Genomic DNA, 14,880 nt, shown 5'->3' with positions numbered 1-14,880 from the left:
AGACAGAGAGAATAGAGACAGAGAACTAGGTTAGAAGAAAAAGGGACCCTGTGCTTGGGGTAGGCAGGATCATGACAAATGAAACCAGAGAGAAGGCAGAGATGCTCAGATCCTTTTTGCTTCTGCTTTACCAAAGAGAATAAATCTGGGAAAGGGCAGAGCACCCTGGGCTAAGATTAGCAAGGAGACATTAGGAGAACATCTGACCCCCCCCCAATAAAATCAAGCCAAAAGTTCAAAAAATCAGCTTCATACTAGAAAGCAGCTTTCTGACAAAGATTTCAGGGTCTGAATGGCCCACCAGCTCCGTGCGAGCCGGTAGTGGAATGCGAGTACCAAAGAAGCTAATGTCCTGTGGGGCTGCATTAACAAGAAGGAACAGAAAGTCACTGTGCGCTGCCCTGTCACACCACATCTGGGCACTAGGGTCCTCTGGGTACCATGGTTTAAGGAGGGTATCGATGAGCTGAAGAATGTCAAGAGAAGGACAATGAAAACAGGGGAGGGCCTCGGGCCTGAGGTCAATGGTGATCAGCCAAAGGAAGGGGGGGGGGCCTCAGGGAGGACCCAAGATCTGTCTTTGGGCTGGAAAGGACCATCCCAGGGAGGGATCAGTCCATTCTATTTGGGCCCAGAATACAGAGCTGGGGGGACTTCCCAGGGGCAGATTGAGGCTTGAGGTCAGGAAAACCTCCCTAGCCACAGAGCTGTCCTGAAGGGGTGAGTCCCTCCCACCCTGGTCTTGGAGCAGAGGCCGGATGAGCACGTGTCCGAGATGGTCAGAGTGAGGTTTCCTTCTAGACATGGGCTGAAGGCTCCTTCTAGCGGGAAAATGTGACTGTGACTGATGGAAACTTTCTCCTTTGTGAAGGAAGAAAGACGCAGGCGTGCCAGCTCTGCCCATCTCTCAAAAACTCAAGAACGCCAACCTCCTCTGCACCTAAGGCCACAAATGTAAGGGGGATGGTAATGTCCTAGTGAAGAGGAGGGCCCAGTGTTACATCTAGTCAGTCAGCCAGCACTTCTTAAGCTCCCACTGTGGGCCAGGCACAGTGCTAAGTGCCGCTGCTTGTCTCCGGCTATTGCTGCCGAATCAGAGCCCCCAATCTCTAACCCGCCTCGCCCACCTCGCCCGCCCCAACTCCATTCTTCTGAGAACTGGCCCCACGGAGGATTCCAGCCATTAGTTCAATGAACAAGCCTTTAGGTTTCTTTGACTAGAAGGTCAGGATGGGTGCCATCTACAAGCACTCTAACTCATTGTTCCTGGACGTAAATCACCAGAGACGCATGCCGAAGAAAGGACTCATCCTCCTTATTGCCTCTGCTGTCCATAGGTCATAAACTTCCCAAGCAGCTCCAGTGGATGCCCCTCCAGGTCTTCCCATTCTGCATGGGTGGTCCTAATTGTCTCCAATGCTGGGCACAGCCATGAGTAGAAGCTGAGCGTCTGCGGCCCAGGAGAGGAGGTTGGATCCCAAGAGCTGCTTGGGGAGTTCAGTGAAGGACTGACAGGTCAGAAGGTCAGCCCACTCCCACTTCTGGACTGGCATTCTAGGCCTACCTGCCTAAAAGCTAGGGCCTGCCCCACTGCAGGCTCACAGAAGGAATCTCTCCTGCTCCTCAGTCAGCCGTTGAACGAGCACTGTTCCATTGGGCTCTAAACCTGAGCAAGCCTCATGGAAGGGGCAGCAGATGGTGTGGGAGAAGAGGTAGCTTCATCTCTTCAGCACAGAAAGGCCATGAGACAGCAAGGTGGCCCACAGCTGAGGGATCAAGGCTAAGAAGCAGAGAGACTACCAGGTCCCAAAGGCCAGCCGACACCCTGCTGTCAGGGTTAGTGGTGGCAAATTCTGTGAATATGAGAAGCGGTGCTGTCAGGCATAGAGGGCTGGTGTAGGGGCCAGAAGGATCCAGGTTCAAGTCTTACCTGTGATGCATACAAGATGGGTGAACTCCAGGCCAGGGTCAGGAGAAGACAGACAGCTGCCCCGCCCAGCACCTGCTCCAGACCCACTGGGGATAAGTCAGACTGGTGATACTTTGATCTTTAGACTCAGAGGAAAGGGTTTTTAGCTCATCTCAACTACTGATCCACCTACACACGCCCAGAGGAGGTAAAGAGCTGGTGGGCCTCTGGGTGGACATGCCACGGGAGCCAAAAGCCCAACTCTGCTACATCCAAGGAATGGTGTCTGACTAAATGTCCAAGCACTGCCAGTCTGACTGGTCCCCAGAGGCTCTGGTCAGCCACAGGACAGCGTGCTTTCCCGGGTTCTGGCTAATAGCAGAGTAAAACGAGGCTGTGTGCTTGCTCCCAGGCTTTGTAGCACCATGTTTTCAGATGCCTTGAATGAGGATTCACATGGCCTCATGGTCAGCCACGGCACTGATGGCAAATTATTTCACTTGAAAAGGCTCCAAGCCAAGACTAAAGTGGAGGGAGAGTTGGGGCCTGGCTTTCTGTTGGCAGATGCCTGTGCACTCAATGCAGCCTCTGAGGCTGAGATGCAGCCAAGGGTGGATCCGTTTTCTGCTGCTTGTGCTCATCTTGGCCTGACAATGAGCACCAAGAAAAGAGAGATGCTTTCCCGTCCATATGTGGAGCCATCAGTTACAGTAAATGGAGAGGTTCTGAATGCTGTGGATGAATGCTCTCACCTTGGCAGGGCACTCTCCAGGGATGTGCACATTGATGATGAGGCTGCCACACTCATGGCCAGAGCTGACTCAGTGTTTGGGAGGCTCCAAAGGAAAGTAAGGGAGAGAAGAGGCGTTAGACTGAAGGCCTGCTGACCTCCTTGTTGTAAGCCTGTGAGACCTAGAGGGTCTGCCAGCTCTGTGCCAGGAAATGGAATCGCTTCCATTTGAATTGTCTTAGGAAGATTCTAAAGATCACCTGGCAGGAGAAGGTATCAGACACCAAGGTCCTCTCTCAAGCTGACCTGCTTAGCCTTCCAACTCTACTGCACAGTCACTCCGATGGGCCAGCCACGGCACTCGAATGTCAAAAGTACATCTGCCTGAAAGACTACTTTAGAAGAGCTCACCCAAGGTCAGAAAAAGTGATACCAGGACATTCCCAAGGTTTCTCTGAAGAACTTTGGAATGGGTGGTGAGACATGGGAGACGCCAGCACAGGAGCACTCAGCACCATGTGCCCATGTCAGAGATGGCGCTGTGCTCGATGAGGGGGCAGAAGGATAGCTCAAAAGAAGAGCAATATGTGCACCTTTAAGACATCTTCACCCCAAATGTTCACATGGACTATTTGTACCCGACCTGTGGCAGAGTCTTCCGAGCTCCATTGGTCTGATCAGCCACAGTCAGACACTCTGGACCCTGACCCAACACAGTGATGCCATTTCGGTCCTCTTGATGCACGCAGGGCATCTTTCCACCATACTAGCTAGATTTCTCCCTTTTGTGAGTGGGGGGCAGATGAGGGAGAGGCTCCCTGTATTATGAAATCATGGTGTGAGAGAATGGTCGACAGGAGAGACCAGGCAAGAGACAAGGGTCAGGCTCCTGGAATTTCCAGCCAAACAACTGCCCAAAACATGATGGGGTGAAGGGGCTAGAGCAGACAGAAATAAGGAGATGTACTTGGTGCCTCATTTTGCTTTACTTAATTCCTCCTCTTGGCTCCAGACAGAAACAGCAGGGGGCAACAGATGACATGACATCCCAACTTAGAATCGGGAACCAAGGTTCAGGTGCTGCCTCTGCTACTAACAGAGTTATCACGGATAGATCATTTCCCCTCCTGAACCTAAGCTTCCTTATCTGTAGTGCCTGCCTCACAGGGATTTGGGAATGATCAAATGAGGTCATGAGCATCAAGCACCATTGGAAATCTCCTATTATGAGGAAGGTCTTTATGGATGGTGGGGGGAGATAATTGAGAAATGGTAGTGACCTCCCCCCATCCAAGGAAAGTTAAAAGTATAAGCAAAACCTTTTCCCCTCCCAAAGCCTCAGTCCAAGAGAGCACGTGCCTCCTGTAGCCTCCTGCCCAGTAGCCACACACATTCCCACCCCCACTCCCCAGCTCTGGACTCACCAGGAGGTTTTCTGGCTTGAGGTCTCGGTGGACAATCTTCTGGTCATGCATGTGCACCAATGCCTTGCACAGGTCTGTGATCATACAAGCAGCATCGTGCTCAGTGAACTTCACATTCTCAACGATGGCATCAAAGAGGTCCCCGCCACGGACATACTCCAGGATCAGGTAGATTTCAGTGGCAGTCTCATAGACCTCGTGCAGCTTCACAATGTTGGGGTGAGACAGGCTGCGGATGATGAGAATCTCGCTGTCCACGATGTCCTCCTTGCCCTTGAGCTTGGCCTTGTCGATGATCTTCATGGCATAATCCCGCTGGCTGTGCAGGTGCCTGCACTCCTTGACCACTGCGAAATTCCCATCCCCGATGACCTTGCCAACCTCATAATGAGCTCCCACATCTGCCTTGTTGACCTCGGCCAGTCTCGGCATCTTGCCCGCCATTATCTTGGCCTCCTTGTCTGCCCTGTTGAGGGCCGCCTCCCCAGCAGGCATCCACCTGCCTCCCTGGGGGCAGCCCTTCTGATCCTTCTCCTCCTTCTCCATGTCTGGGCTTCTTGGGGACCTCTGCGCTGAGGCCTGGCACTCACGCAGCAGCCAGCCACTCTGCCTGGGTCTGGAGGTGCTCCTCGGATCGCTCTTGGGCTCTCTCAGCCCTGCCTCTGGTTTGGGCTCAGTTTCCCCACCTTCCCTTCTGACTCTGGCTGCTGCTGGTGGCTCAGGATGCTCGTGGCCCTCCAAGTCCCTTCTCTCTTTCTTCTCCATGATCTTGTTGGGTCTTTCCAGCTCCAGGCTGGGTGTCCTGGGGCTGCTCCTCCAGCTCTCCCCCTTCCACCGGACTTCCTCCCCAGCTGGAGAAGTTCCCCGCAGAGGTCCCCTGCAGCTCTTCATCCTCACCATCCTTTCTGGATGAGAGCTATGGCCCTTCCCCAGGTCCAGCTCGCTGCTGCCCAGAGAGAGCTCTGCGCGCCTCTGCCGAGTGCTGCGAAGGGCCCTCTCTTGCTTACACTTCTCACACCTGACGATCTCCCCAGAGCTCTTCTCCACCTGGCTGTCCCGGTGCTTCTCTCCACTGGAGCGGACCTCCTCCTGTCCAGTCTTCTTGTCTGGCCTTCCACGCTGCTCAGGGACCCACTTCTTCTGGGTCCGCAGCCTCTCCTCAGGGCCCAGCTGGACCTGCGTTTTCCCCTCGGGCTGGGCACCTGGCTTGGGGAAGGAGGCCTGGCTCGAGCTCTTGGTGCTGTCTGCCTCCCCAAGGTGCTGCTCGGCCTTGGACGCCTTGCTGCCCAGCTTGCTCTTCAGCCGTGGCGAGGAGGCCCAGCTGGGCTGCATCAGAGTGAGGGCGTGGGCTTTGCCAGCGGAGAGCTCCTCCATGGCCGTCTGGATGCTCCTCAGGGTCAGCGGCTCTCTTCCCATGGCAATGAAGGCATCTCCTTCCCGGAAGAAGTCGGACACGCTCTTGACTTCCTTGCCTTTCAGGCTGTACAGTTTCCTCACACGGTCATTCTTCCAGCGAGGGAAGCCCAAGGCTTCCGAGATGTCTGCCATCAGCTGCTCCAAGGTCTGCACGGACCTCCTGTTCAGCAGCAGGGTGATCTTCCTGAGGGGGTGGCCCCCCGGCTTCACCACGGTCACCACCCTGGGCTTCATGGGACTGTTTTCCACGTGCACAGGACGGCAACCACTCTGGGGGCTGAACACAGGGCACACAGACCTCTGCGTCCCCACCACAGGTTTCCCACAGTGGCCTTCTCGACCCACAGGCACACATGAGCCCTGTAGCCGTCTCTCCGTTATTCTCGAGCTCAAGTACTTTAAAGAATGGTCAAGGCCCCCTCGGTGTCCTGAAACAAAGGAAAGGAAAACAGGTTGTCATTCAAGGCCTATTCCAAAAAATATTCTTGTTTTTGGTGGCAAGGGGAGGCCTCTTCTGTTCCTGTCTTCTCTGTGGTGCTACACTCAGGAAGCCTAAGACTTTAGCGGCAGCTGTGATGGGGAAGAAGGATTGGCATTGAGATCAAGTTCCCAGGTTTTTCCAACCCCCAACTCCTACCACCAGAGTCAGCTTGGCCTCCTTGGCCTCTCCCAGATGGAGGCTCTTCTGGCCATCACATCGGGTATCTAGACAGGCTCCATCTTCAAGGGTCCTCCATTCACAAGGCCTATACCTGTGAGAACATCACCGCCTAAGGAGTCAGGTCGATGTGCCTGAAGGTCCCACCCAAATAATGGCAGCACGTGGGCCCACTCTGGAGCTTTGGGGTGTTACCCACCCCTACCATCAGCACCCCTCCTCTTGACTTCCCACTTAGCACCCCAAGGAGAGCCTGGCCTCAGCTGCAAGGCCTCTTCACTAGAATAGAGCTGGACCACCAGGGTCCCCACCATCACTGACATCCACCATCCTCATTGTTCCCACTGATGTGGCACTTGAGGGCTGACAAAGCCCTTCTGATGCTCTCTGGTGGGCGAGGTCTGCAGCTTAAACATTCTAAAATGATTTCTAGTGATTTTTTAGTTATGTGAATATGGGTATTTGGGAGGAGAAGCTACTACAGAAAAACTGGAAATAAAATAGATGCCCCATTGATTGGGGAATGGCTGAACACATCATGGCTGGGAACCATCATCATCAACAACAAAGATGAGGAATTCCAAGAAGCCTGGGGAGAACGTGGCTGCCAAGGCAGAGGGCCAGAGACTGGGAACTTTCCTAGATAAGAAACAATCCTCGCTTGGCCAGGTGGGCAGCGTTTTAGAGGCAGCCGCACGATGGGCAGGCTCTGAAAAGGACTTGGTTTATCTTGAGATTAAAGTGGCTTTTGAAGCAAGAGACTTTCACTGAAATTTGGGCAAGGCGGACAAAGGCAGCAGAGGGAAGAGACCTGGACAGAGAAGCAGAGGACCCAACGAGCTCGTCTCAGGTAAGAACAGAGTGGCGGGGGAAGCAGCAGCAGTAATCGGACTGGTCATAGTCATAGTCATGATGAATAATCACTCTACTGTAATATTATTGTGTTGTATCTTATTATAAGAGTATATTAATTAATAATGACAATAATAGTGTTTAAATGGCACTTTAAGGTTTGCAAAGAGCTTCCCAAATATTAGATCATTTGATCTTCACAACCACCCTGGAGACAGGTGTAAAATGCTACCCATTTTACACTTCATGAAACTGAGACACAGGGTGACTGGTCCAGGGTCCCACAGCTAGTGAGCAGTCTCACCCACCATGCTACCTAGGTGAAGAGCAGCGGACAATCGCTTATGGCTGTTGAAAGGACTTCCAGTCACTAGCTGATCTCCCCCCCCCCCGTGACTGCCCCAGCCCCATCCAGCCTAGGCCTCATTTAAATATCATCCTAGGCTTCTTTACTACTAGATAACTAATAATAAATCTAAGCCACTAATAATGGCTTTGCCAAAGGCCCAAATAAACTCTCACCTTCTACAGGAAGCCTCCCCCAGCCCCTCTTAATTCTAGGGCTTTTCCACTGTTGACTGTTTCCTATTCATCCTGCATAGACCTTGCTTCATCCATCTTTGTTTCCATGCTGTCTCCCCCATTAGATGGCAAGCACCTTGAGGGCAGAGTATCTTTTTCCTCTTTTTGTATCCCTGGCACAGCACAAGGCCCAGCCCACAGTGGGTAATTAATAAATGTGTATTGATTGATCAACCTAAGATTACAGGTTGAAGATTGAAATCAAAAGGAGGGAAATTAACACAGGGAAGAAACTTTCCTGATGTTGCTTTGCTGTGGACACTGAGATGATTAAGGAGGGTTTCTGAAAGGCTGATGACTTCTGAGAATGCTGCAGTGCTCATAACTGCCTAGACCGCCTTTGAAACTGGGGAGAGAAACATTTCAAGGAGACAAACCAGTAGCCGAATGAGGAATGAGAGGCAGTGTGTTTGTCCCTGGATGTCCTGTATGTGGCCTGGTATCACATACCCTCACCTCAGAGGTGTCTCCAAACTCGTGCAGAGTGGAGTAGTGAGACCAAAAAAACTACAGGCACAGGGTCACTAGGGATGGTAGCAGTCTCCGACAAGCACCCAGCTCTGATGAATTCTGGACACTCTGGGTCCTCGGGGACTATGGAGAAGCCTCTTCTCCTCTCAGTAGAGAGAGGGCTGCAGATGCAGAAGGCATAGAACCTGGCTGCAGGGGCACAGGTCGTGTGGGAGGGCTTTGCTTCAATGTGGTTGGGCCATGATTTGTTCTGATGTTGGGGGAAGGGACAGGAAAAGGGGAAGTGGTCATAGTGTCAAAACAAACAATCCAAGCTGTGGCTGTGGCCCCAACAACAGCCACGCCCAGATGGGTAACAAGATGCAGTAGGCATGGCGGGGGAATATTTGGCCATTTTCATCCCATCTCACCCTCTCCTTTGACATAGAGGTCCTGAAAACAAAAGGAAGGGACTTGTTCAAGGTCATCCATCTAGAAGATGGCAGAGACACAGCTGGGACCCAAGGCTCCCAGACTCCTGGTCCTCAGATCAGGCCTGCCTATTCAAGGTTAGGTAGAAGCTGTCCTTAGGCAGTAACCAGGCCTCGCTATGAGAGGTGTGATGGCTGAAAACAGAAGACTGCTGGGTGCAAGTGATCGAAGAGATGGGGGGCCCCCAAAATGAGCGCCAGTTCTTTGCCATTTCAGTTGTCGCTCCCCCCCCCCACTCCTGTCACCCAGCTGGCAGCATGGCTTAGGGACTGAACACCCACCAAAAGATCAGAAGTGACAAGTGACACTACCCTGTGTCACTTCTGACTGCCAAGGCTTTGGGTTCACACCAGGCAATCACGACAGAATTCTGGGCCCGGCTCTGGGGCGCAGGGAGTAACTAGGCTCAGCTGTTCATTTACTAGAAAGAGACAGGACACGCATTCCATTCACAGGGAAATAGTAAAAAGTCACTTAGAAGAGTTTTCAAAGTTTCCAGAGAATGATGGACTCAGGACGTGGTCAATGTGGAAATCTCTATTTGTTAGGAGGGTTTGTTCCTCTGTTTTTTCTCTTGGGGCAGAGCAGGAGAGAAAGAAAATAGATTTGTATTCATTGAAAAAAATAAAATTGAGTTTTTAAAAATTTCACCAAAGTTGAACCTGAGAGTTTCCACAACATGCTTTGTGTTCACAGGCCTCCACAGACATGTCAAGAGCTTGGGACTTAAAAATAGAAGCCAAGAAAAGGCCAGGATATGGGGCGGCAGGTGGCACAGTGAGTAAGAGCACCAGCCCCAGAGTCGGGATGACTTGGTATCGAATCCGGGCTCAGACACTTAGCACCCACCCAGAGACACCTGGCTGTGTAACCTTGAGCAAGTTACTTAACCCCAATTACTTAGGGGCGGCCAGGTGGCTCAGCGAGTAAGAGCACTGGCTCCAGTGTCGGGATGACCTGGGATCGAATCCAGGCTCAGACACTCAGCACCACACGCAGAAATAATAATAACTGGCCATGTAACCTTGAGCAAGCTACTTAACCCCAATTGCTTAAATAAAAAAAAAAAAGAAAGAAAAGGCCAGGATATGTTTCTGTAGAGTTCTAAGGTTTGCAGAGTCCTTTACAAGCATGATCTTGATCAGTCCTTACAACAACCCTGTGACATAGGCTTTATTATTATCCCCATTTGACAGATGAGAAACTGAGGTTGACAATTCTCATCATCCCCATTTCATAAGCAAATTGATGCTTAGAGACTTGCCCGGGGCCACACTGGCAGTAAGGATCAGGGCCACCTTCAAGCCGAGGCCTCTCCTGGCTGTCTCTTATACATCAAAGGCTCATTTCTGGGAGCAGTCTGTGCAATTGGTCTCATGCCACACACACATCAGGGACCATCCATGTATTTCTCTCTTCCCAGATGGAGCTTCAAGATGGTACACCCATCTTCCCCTGCCCAGGCTGGCTGTCACAGGGCCATCTGAATAACCTCTCCCAAGGGGCTCCCCCAAGTGTGCACTGGCCTGAAGGAACATTGGGGAGTGAATTCTGGGGCTCTCTAAATTATCCCTGACACCCCTGGGAGGACTTGTCATGAGCAGGAAAACCTCTGGCCAGGCTCTGGGGGCAAGAGGATATCAGACTGAATGGTGCCCTACCACCCAGCTGACTGTCAAGGATGCAGAACCAATGGAAAACAAGGACACGCTTGATGGGCAAATATATGTGCAAGGCCCAAGTTCTGAGGAAAATAGAGTGGCCTGGGAGAGGATCAGAAGGGAAGGGCTTCCCTCCCCACTCTTACCCTGCATCTGGCCTTTGGCTCAGAACCGCGAAGGCAGGTTGAGAACATGGGAAGAGTCCTTCCTCTCCAGCCTGCTGGCCACTTCAGGCAGTCCTGGGGAGCAGCCCCACTGGCGGGGAGCTGGGGGTCAGTAGCAGAACAAGGTCTGCATCCCCTGTAGAGGCAGATTCAGGGCAGCTGTGAGAGGAAGGGAGCCCACCACAAGTCCACCAGTCTGGAAAGGTGGCCCATTGGTGGAAGCCAGTGTTTCTCAGGAATTCTGAGAAGGCTCCATAAACCTTCTCTTCATCAGCATTTGCTTGTCCGAGCTTGTGAGGGGAAGGGGCTACCCTGGACTTGAAGGTGCCCTTGTGGGAGAGCTCCTACCCTCTGCATTGTCTGGTGCAGAGGCTCCGACGGGCCTCTTCTGATCTGTTTGGTTATTGACCAGGATAAATGGGTTTCTTTTCTACCTATTATGTTCTGTGTGCCTTCATTGCAGAATACACCGCCCCCCCCCCCACTTTCCTGCTTCCTTCGCATGCGTGGTCTTCCCCTTTAGGTTATAAACTCCTTCAGTGCAGAGATTGTCTTTCTCTCAGGGCTTAGCACAGTACTTGGCACATAGTAGGTGCTTAATAAATGTTTATTGTATTGAATTGTCTGAGGGAAAGGAGTCAAGCTATGGATGTAAACATTGGGGTCCTCCTATTCGCCCCAATAACATTTGAGGAGCAGATAGACATCACTCTAGCCCAGTACCCCCTCTCTCTGAGGAAAGCAGAGTGTAGCCTCTGGCCCCTGCCCTTCAACTTCCCCTCCGGGCAGGAATTAAAGCCTCTTCTGGAGAGAAGAGACTGGGGCTGACTGGTCTACCTCTCTTTGAGCAAGACAATGACATCTCCATGCTATACACACAAGCCAGCTCTCACCACGTGGGGACTCTCACTACATATGTATTTATACATGAGAGGCAGCATGGTAAGATGGACAAGAAGCTGGTCTTGGATGCAAGGGTCCAGGTTCAAATCCTGCATCTGACACACCGGAGCCTGGGAAAGATCCAAAGCCCCTGGGTGCTCTGGCACTTGGCTCCAAGACATCATAGAGAGGATGTCAACTTCCATTGGCAGAGTTTCCTAAACCAATGAAGCCATAACTCCACTTCCTGTCTTACACACAGATATATGTGCAAATGTCTGTGTATTTATACACTGGGGAAATGTCTTTTATAGGTCACATGACTTAGGTACTAGCCAGAATTATTGGGGGAGGAGAAACAGTCAAGCGAATGCCCAAAACAAGAAAGGATTGTTCTCATTTTACAGAAAAGGAAACAGACAGAGAGGAGTCCCACTTGGTGAGTGTTGGAGACAAGCCTCCCATCTCTGACACAAATCCTACCCTACACTGCCCCTCCCATGGCTGTGTGAGTACTAATCATGTAAGCATAGCTTTGATATTCAACCGTCACAAGTCACGGGCAACACTGAGGTCATTTTCTTCAGGTACAAAAAAGAGATGTAGAGAGACATAAGTCTCTCTGGTCCTCATGGAGCTCACTGGGCAAATCTGGGATGTCTCTGTCATTATTAATTCATCCCTGCCCCCAGCATTCTCACTGCTTTGGTCAAAGGAGATACTCTCATCATGGTTCTAGGAATTAATGAGTGAATGAAAGTATGCATGAATGAATTAGGAGCATTTATTAAGCCCTAACTATGTGCCAAGCCCTGCTAAGAGCTGGAAATACAAATACAAAAATGAGATGGCCCCTCCCCTCACAGAGTTTACACTGTAATGGTAGAGACAGCCCATGTAGGGAAGTGGTGGTCAAGGAAAGGCTAAAGATGAGAAAGTCAATTAGCACAGTGTCTCCTAAGGCAGAGGAAATGGTGAATGATCACCCTTCCCAGAGCTGGAGATGGAAAGGAAGAAGGCCAGGAGGGGGGCAAGGAGTGGTGTCTGGGGTGAAGCTGAGGCAGCACCATGCTGTAAGTGCCTCCACAATGGTCCAGCTCCTCCCGGGCAGGGGCAGGGCCAACCCAAGCCTTCTCTCACCAGCGTCTGCTTTGCAGTTTCTTTTTTCTAGTAGAATCTGCTCATAATGCTAGAGAGGGAGTGGGGTGGGCAGGACTCCCATAATACACTCTCTGACTTGTCAGTTGTCCTTCTGTCCTGTCCCAAAGTCCTCCTGTCCATAGTTCTCTCTCCTGCCAGTGTTCTCTCCCTAACATATTTGTCTGACCATGCCTTGTTTGCATTAACCACTCTTTACCAAACAGAATAAAAACTCTTTCACTTAACATTCAGGTTCCCCACAGTCTGGCCTCAAACAGGCTTGTATGCCCCTGAGTACACTCTACCTTCCCACCAAAAGAGACCATTTCTGGTTCCAGCCCCTTTGCCCTTGCACCCATTGGCCCCTGGAAGGCTACAATCCTTTCACCCAACTAAATAAATCATGCAACCAGAAATACATCACAAAAATGGATTTTTTTGTCACAACAACTCATGAAGCCACCTATGAAGTCATGGAGGGCACTAGGGTGCCAATACATGTAAGGTCCCTATGAGCAGGGACCTCATGAAGGCTCATGGTTCACTGGGACATGACCTCGAGCCATTTTGCACTGGGCTCCAGCAGAAAAGTGAAAGAGGCTTCTCCATGGCACTCTGACAGCAGCCCAGGAGGGGCCAAAGGACGAGAGAAGGGGACCCAGGCAGAAGATGCAAAATGGGTCATGAGTCATAGCTGGAGGAGGAAGGGGCTGCCTCCCCACCCCATCCTTGAAGCACAATGGAGGGGTCAACCATTACAACAGATGTTCAGTCTTTCCCCTTGACCCCATCCATCAGGGAAGAGGTCCCCTTAGTTTCCTGGGCTCTAAAATCTGGGTGAACACATTCTCAAGGACTGAACACTGTACCTGAAGGCAGGGCCACTCATTCCCCTTCTGGGCATCTCTCACACAGTACCTGGTACATCCCAGGGCACAAGAGCTTGGCACAAAAAAAGTTGTTAAATGCACAAACAAGTCTTCAAGCCACGATATGACCCACAAGGAAGTGGCCCTGAGCACCCATCTCTAACAACCACAAATAATTGAAGGGCTGCTCCTTTCCAGGCCCCCTAAATAGACCCAACTAGTCAGAAGGAAATCAAGTGTGCCTCACTCACCTGGAGTAACGTCTGTACCCAAGGTATTGGGAGCACAGTTCTGCCCCTTGAGTGGCACCATCTTATTGAGAGAAAATTGATGTTAGAATGGCTACAGAGAATGAGCCAATGCAGAGAAGCAGAGAGAGCCTCACTCGGAGTCAGGACGACCTGGGCTCAAGTTCCACCATTGACACTTGCTGGTTTCAGGATAGTGGATAAATCACTCCACTTCTAGTGCCTCAGTTTCCCCAGGACACCCCTCAGAGACTGTTGAGGCCGAATGAGGAGAGCTCTGCAAACTTCAAAGAGGTGTCTCAATGTGAGCTTTTCTTTATGTAATCACTTTTTGTATATTTGGAAAATACAGACTAAGCAAAATGAAAATTAGTCTTTGGAAAATTATAATAAGAACTGGCGTTTCTATTGGCCCTTTGCAGTTGACAAAATCCCACGACAACCCTGGCAGGGAGTTGCTATGATCATCACCGCTTTACAGATGAGGAAATTGAGGCTGAAAGACCAAGAGACATAGCCAGAGTCACAAAGCTAGTAAGTGTCTGTGGCAGGATTCGAACTCAGGTCTTGCTGATAACCAGTACCAGCTAGCATCTGGGAGAAGTTGAGTGCATCAGGAAAGTGACAACAGAGACCAGACGGCATCGTGGGTAGAGAGCAGCCTCGAACTGAAGGACCCTGCCTGGGCACCAGCTCACCTCTGGAACAGCATCAAAAAGTCACATGATGTCTCAGTGCCTCAACAGCTCTGAAATGCTCCAAGATGAAAGGAAGGGCAGGGAGGCCAGGTGGCGCAGTGAGTAAGAGTGGCAGCCCCAGAGTCAGGAGATCCAGGATCGGTTCTGGCCTCGGATACAAATAACTGGCCGTGTAGCCTCGAGCAAGTTACTTAACCCCGATTGCTGCTTGGTGGAAAATGGACACAACAGCTTCTACCTCGAAGGTTGCTGGGAGGACCAAGGGAGGCCATAGATATATTGTAAAATACTTGGAGCTCCAAATAGACATGAACTATTGTGATTGTCCCTGAGGTCCTTTTCCCAGTGGCTCATCCCTCCTTTCAGGTCCTGTGACCTCGGGGAGCAGACACTTACTCACTTCTCTTATCTTTGAACTTCATCTCCTCATGTCAGATATTCCCATGATCCCTCAGTCACTCACACAGCACCCGCCCCTTTAGGACTTAGCGGCTCCTAACAATTAGTGCCTCTCTCTCTTCTTTGACTGATAGATGGATTTTTCAAAGTCTCCATTGCTTCCTGGCTCTGCCGTGATGTATTTTCAGTCCCCGGGGGCTGATGCATTTAAAGATTTAATTTACTATTTCAGCCACTCAAGCATCACTGTGGATCTCATGTCCTGCCTCATTTATTAACAGCTGTATTTTGGAAAGGGTATATTTA

General features: G+C 51.0%; 1 protein-coding gene across 1 annotated transcript in view; it reads right to left on the bottom strand.

The window, feature by feature from the left end:
• DCLK3 (doublecortin like kinase 3) overlaps positions 1–5,899 on the bottom strand; it is a 16,206-nt gene extending 10,307 nt beyond the window's left edge. The window contains exon 1 of the mRNA XM_069084558.1: positions 4,064–5,899. Coding sequence (XP_068940659.1) covers positions 4,064–5,713 — 1,650 coding nt within the window. The 5' untranslated portion in view covers positions 5,714–5,899. The remainder of the gene's footprint in view (positions 1–4,063) is intronic.
• Positions 5,900–14,880: the final 8,981 nt, after the last annotated feature.

Source organism: Petaurus breviceps, unplaced genomic scaffold, assembly GCF_028583685.1.
Source record: "Petaurus breviceps papuanus isolate PSGF00001 unplaced genomic scaffold, PetGlider_PUasm1.0 174, whole genome shotgun sequence".
Lineage (NCBI taxonomy): Eukaryota > Metazoa > Chordata > Mammalia > Diprotodontia > Petauridae > Petaurus > Petaurus breviceps.
The sequence above is the reverse complement of the archived record's forward strand: the minus strand, read 5'-3'. Positions and strand labels throughout refer to the sequence as shown.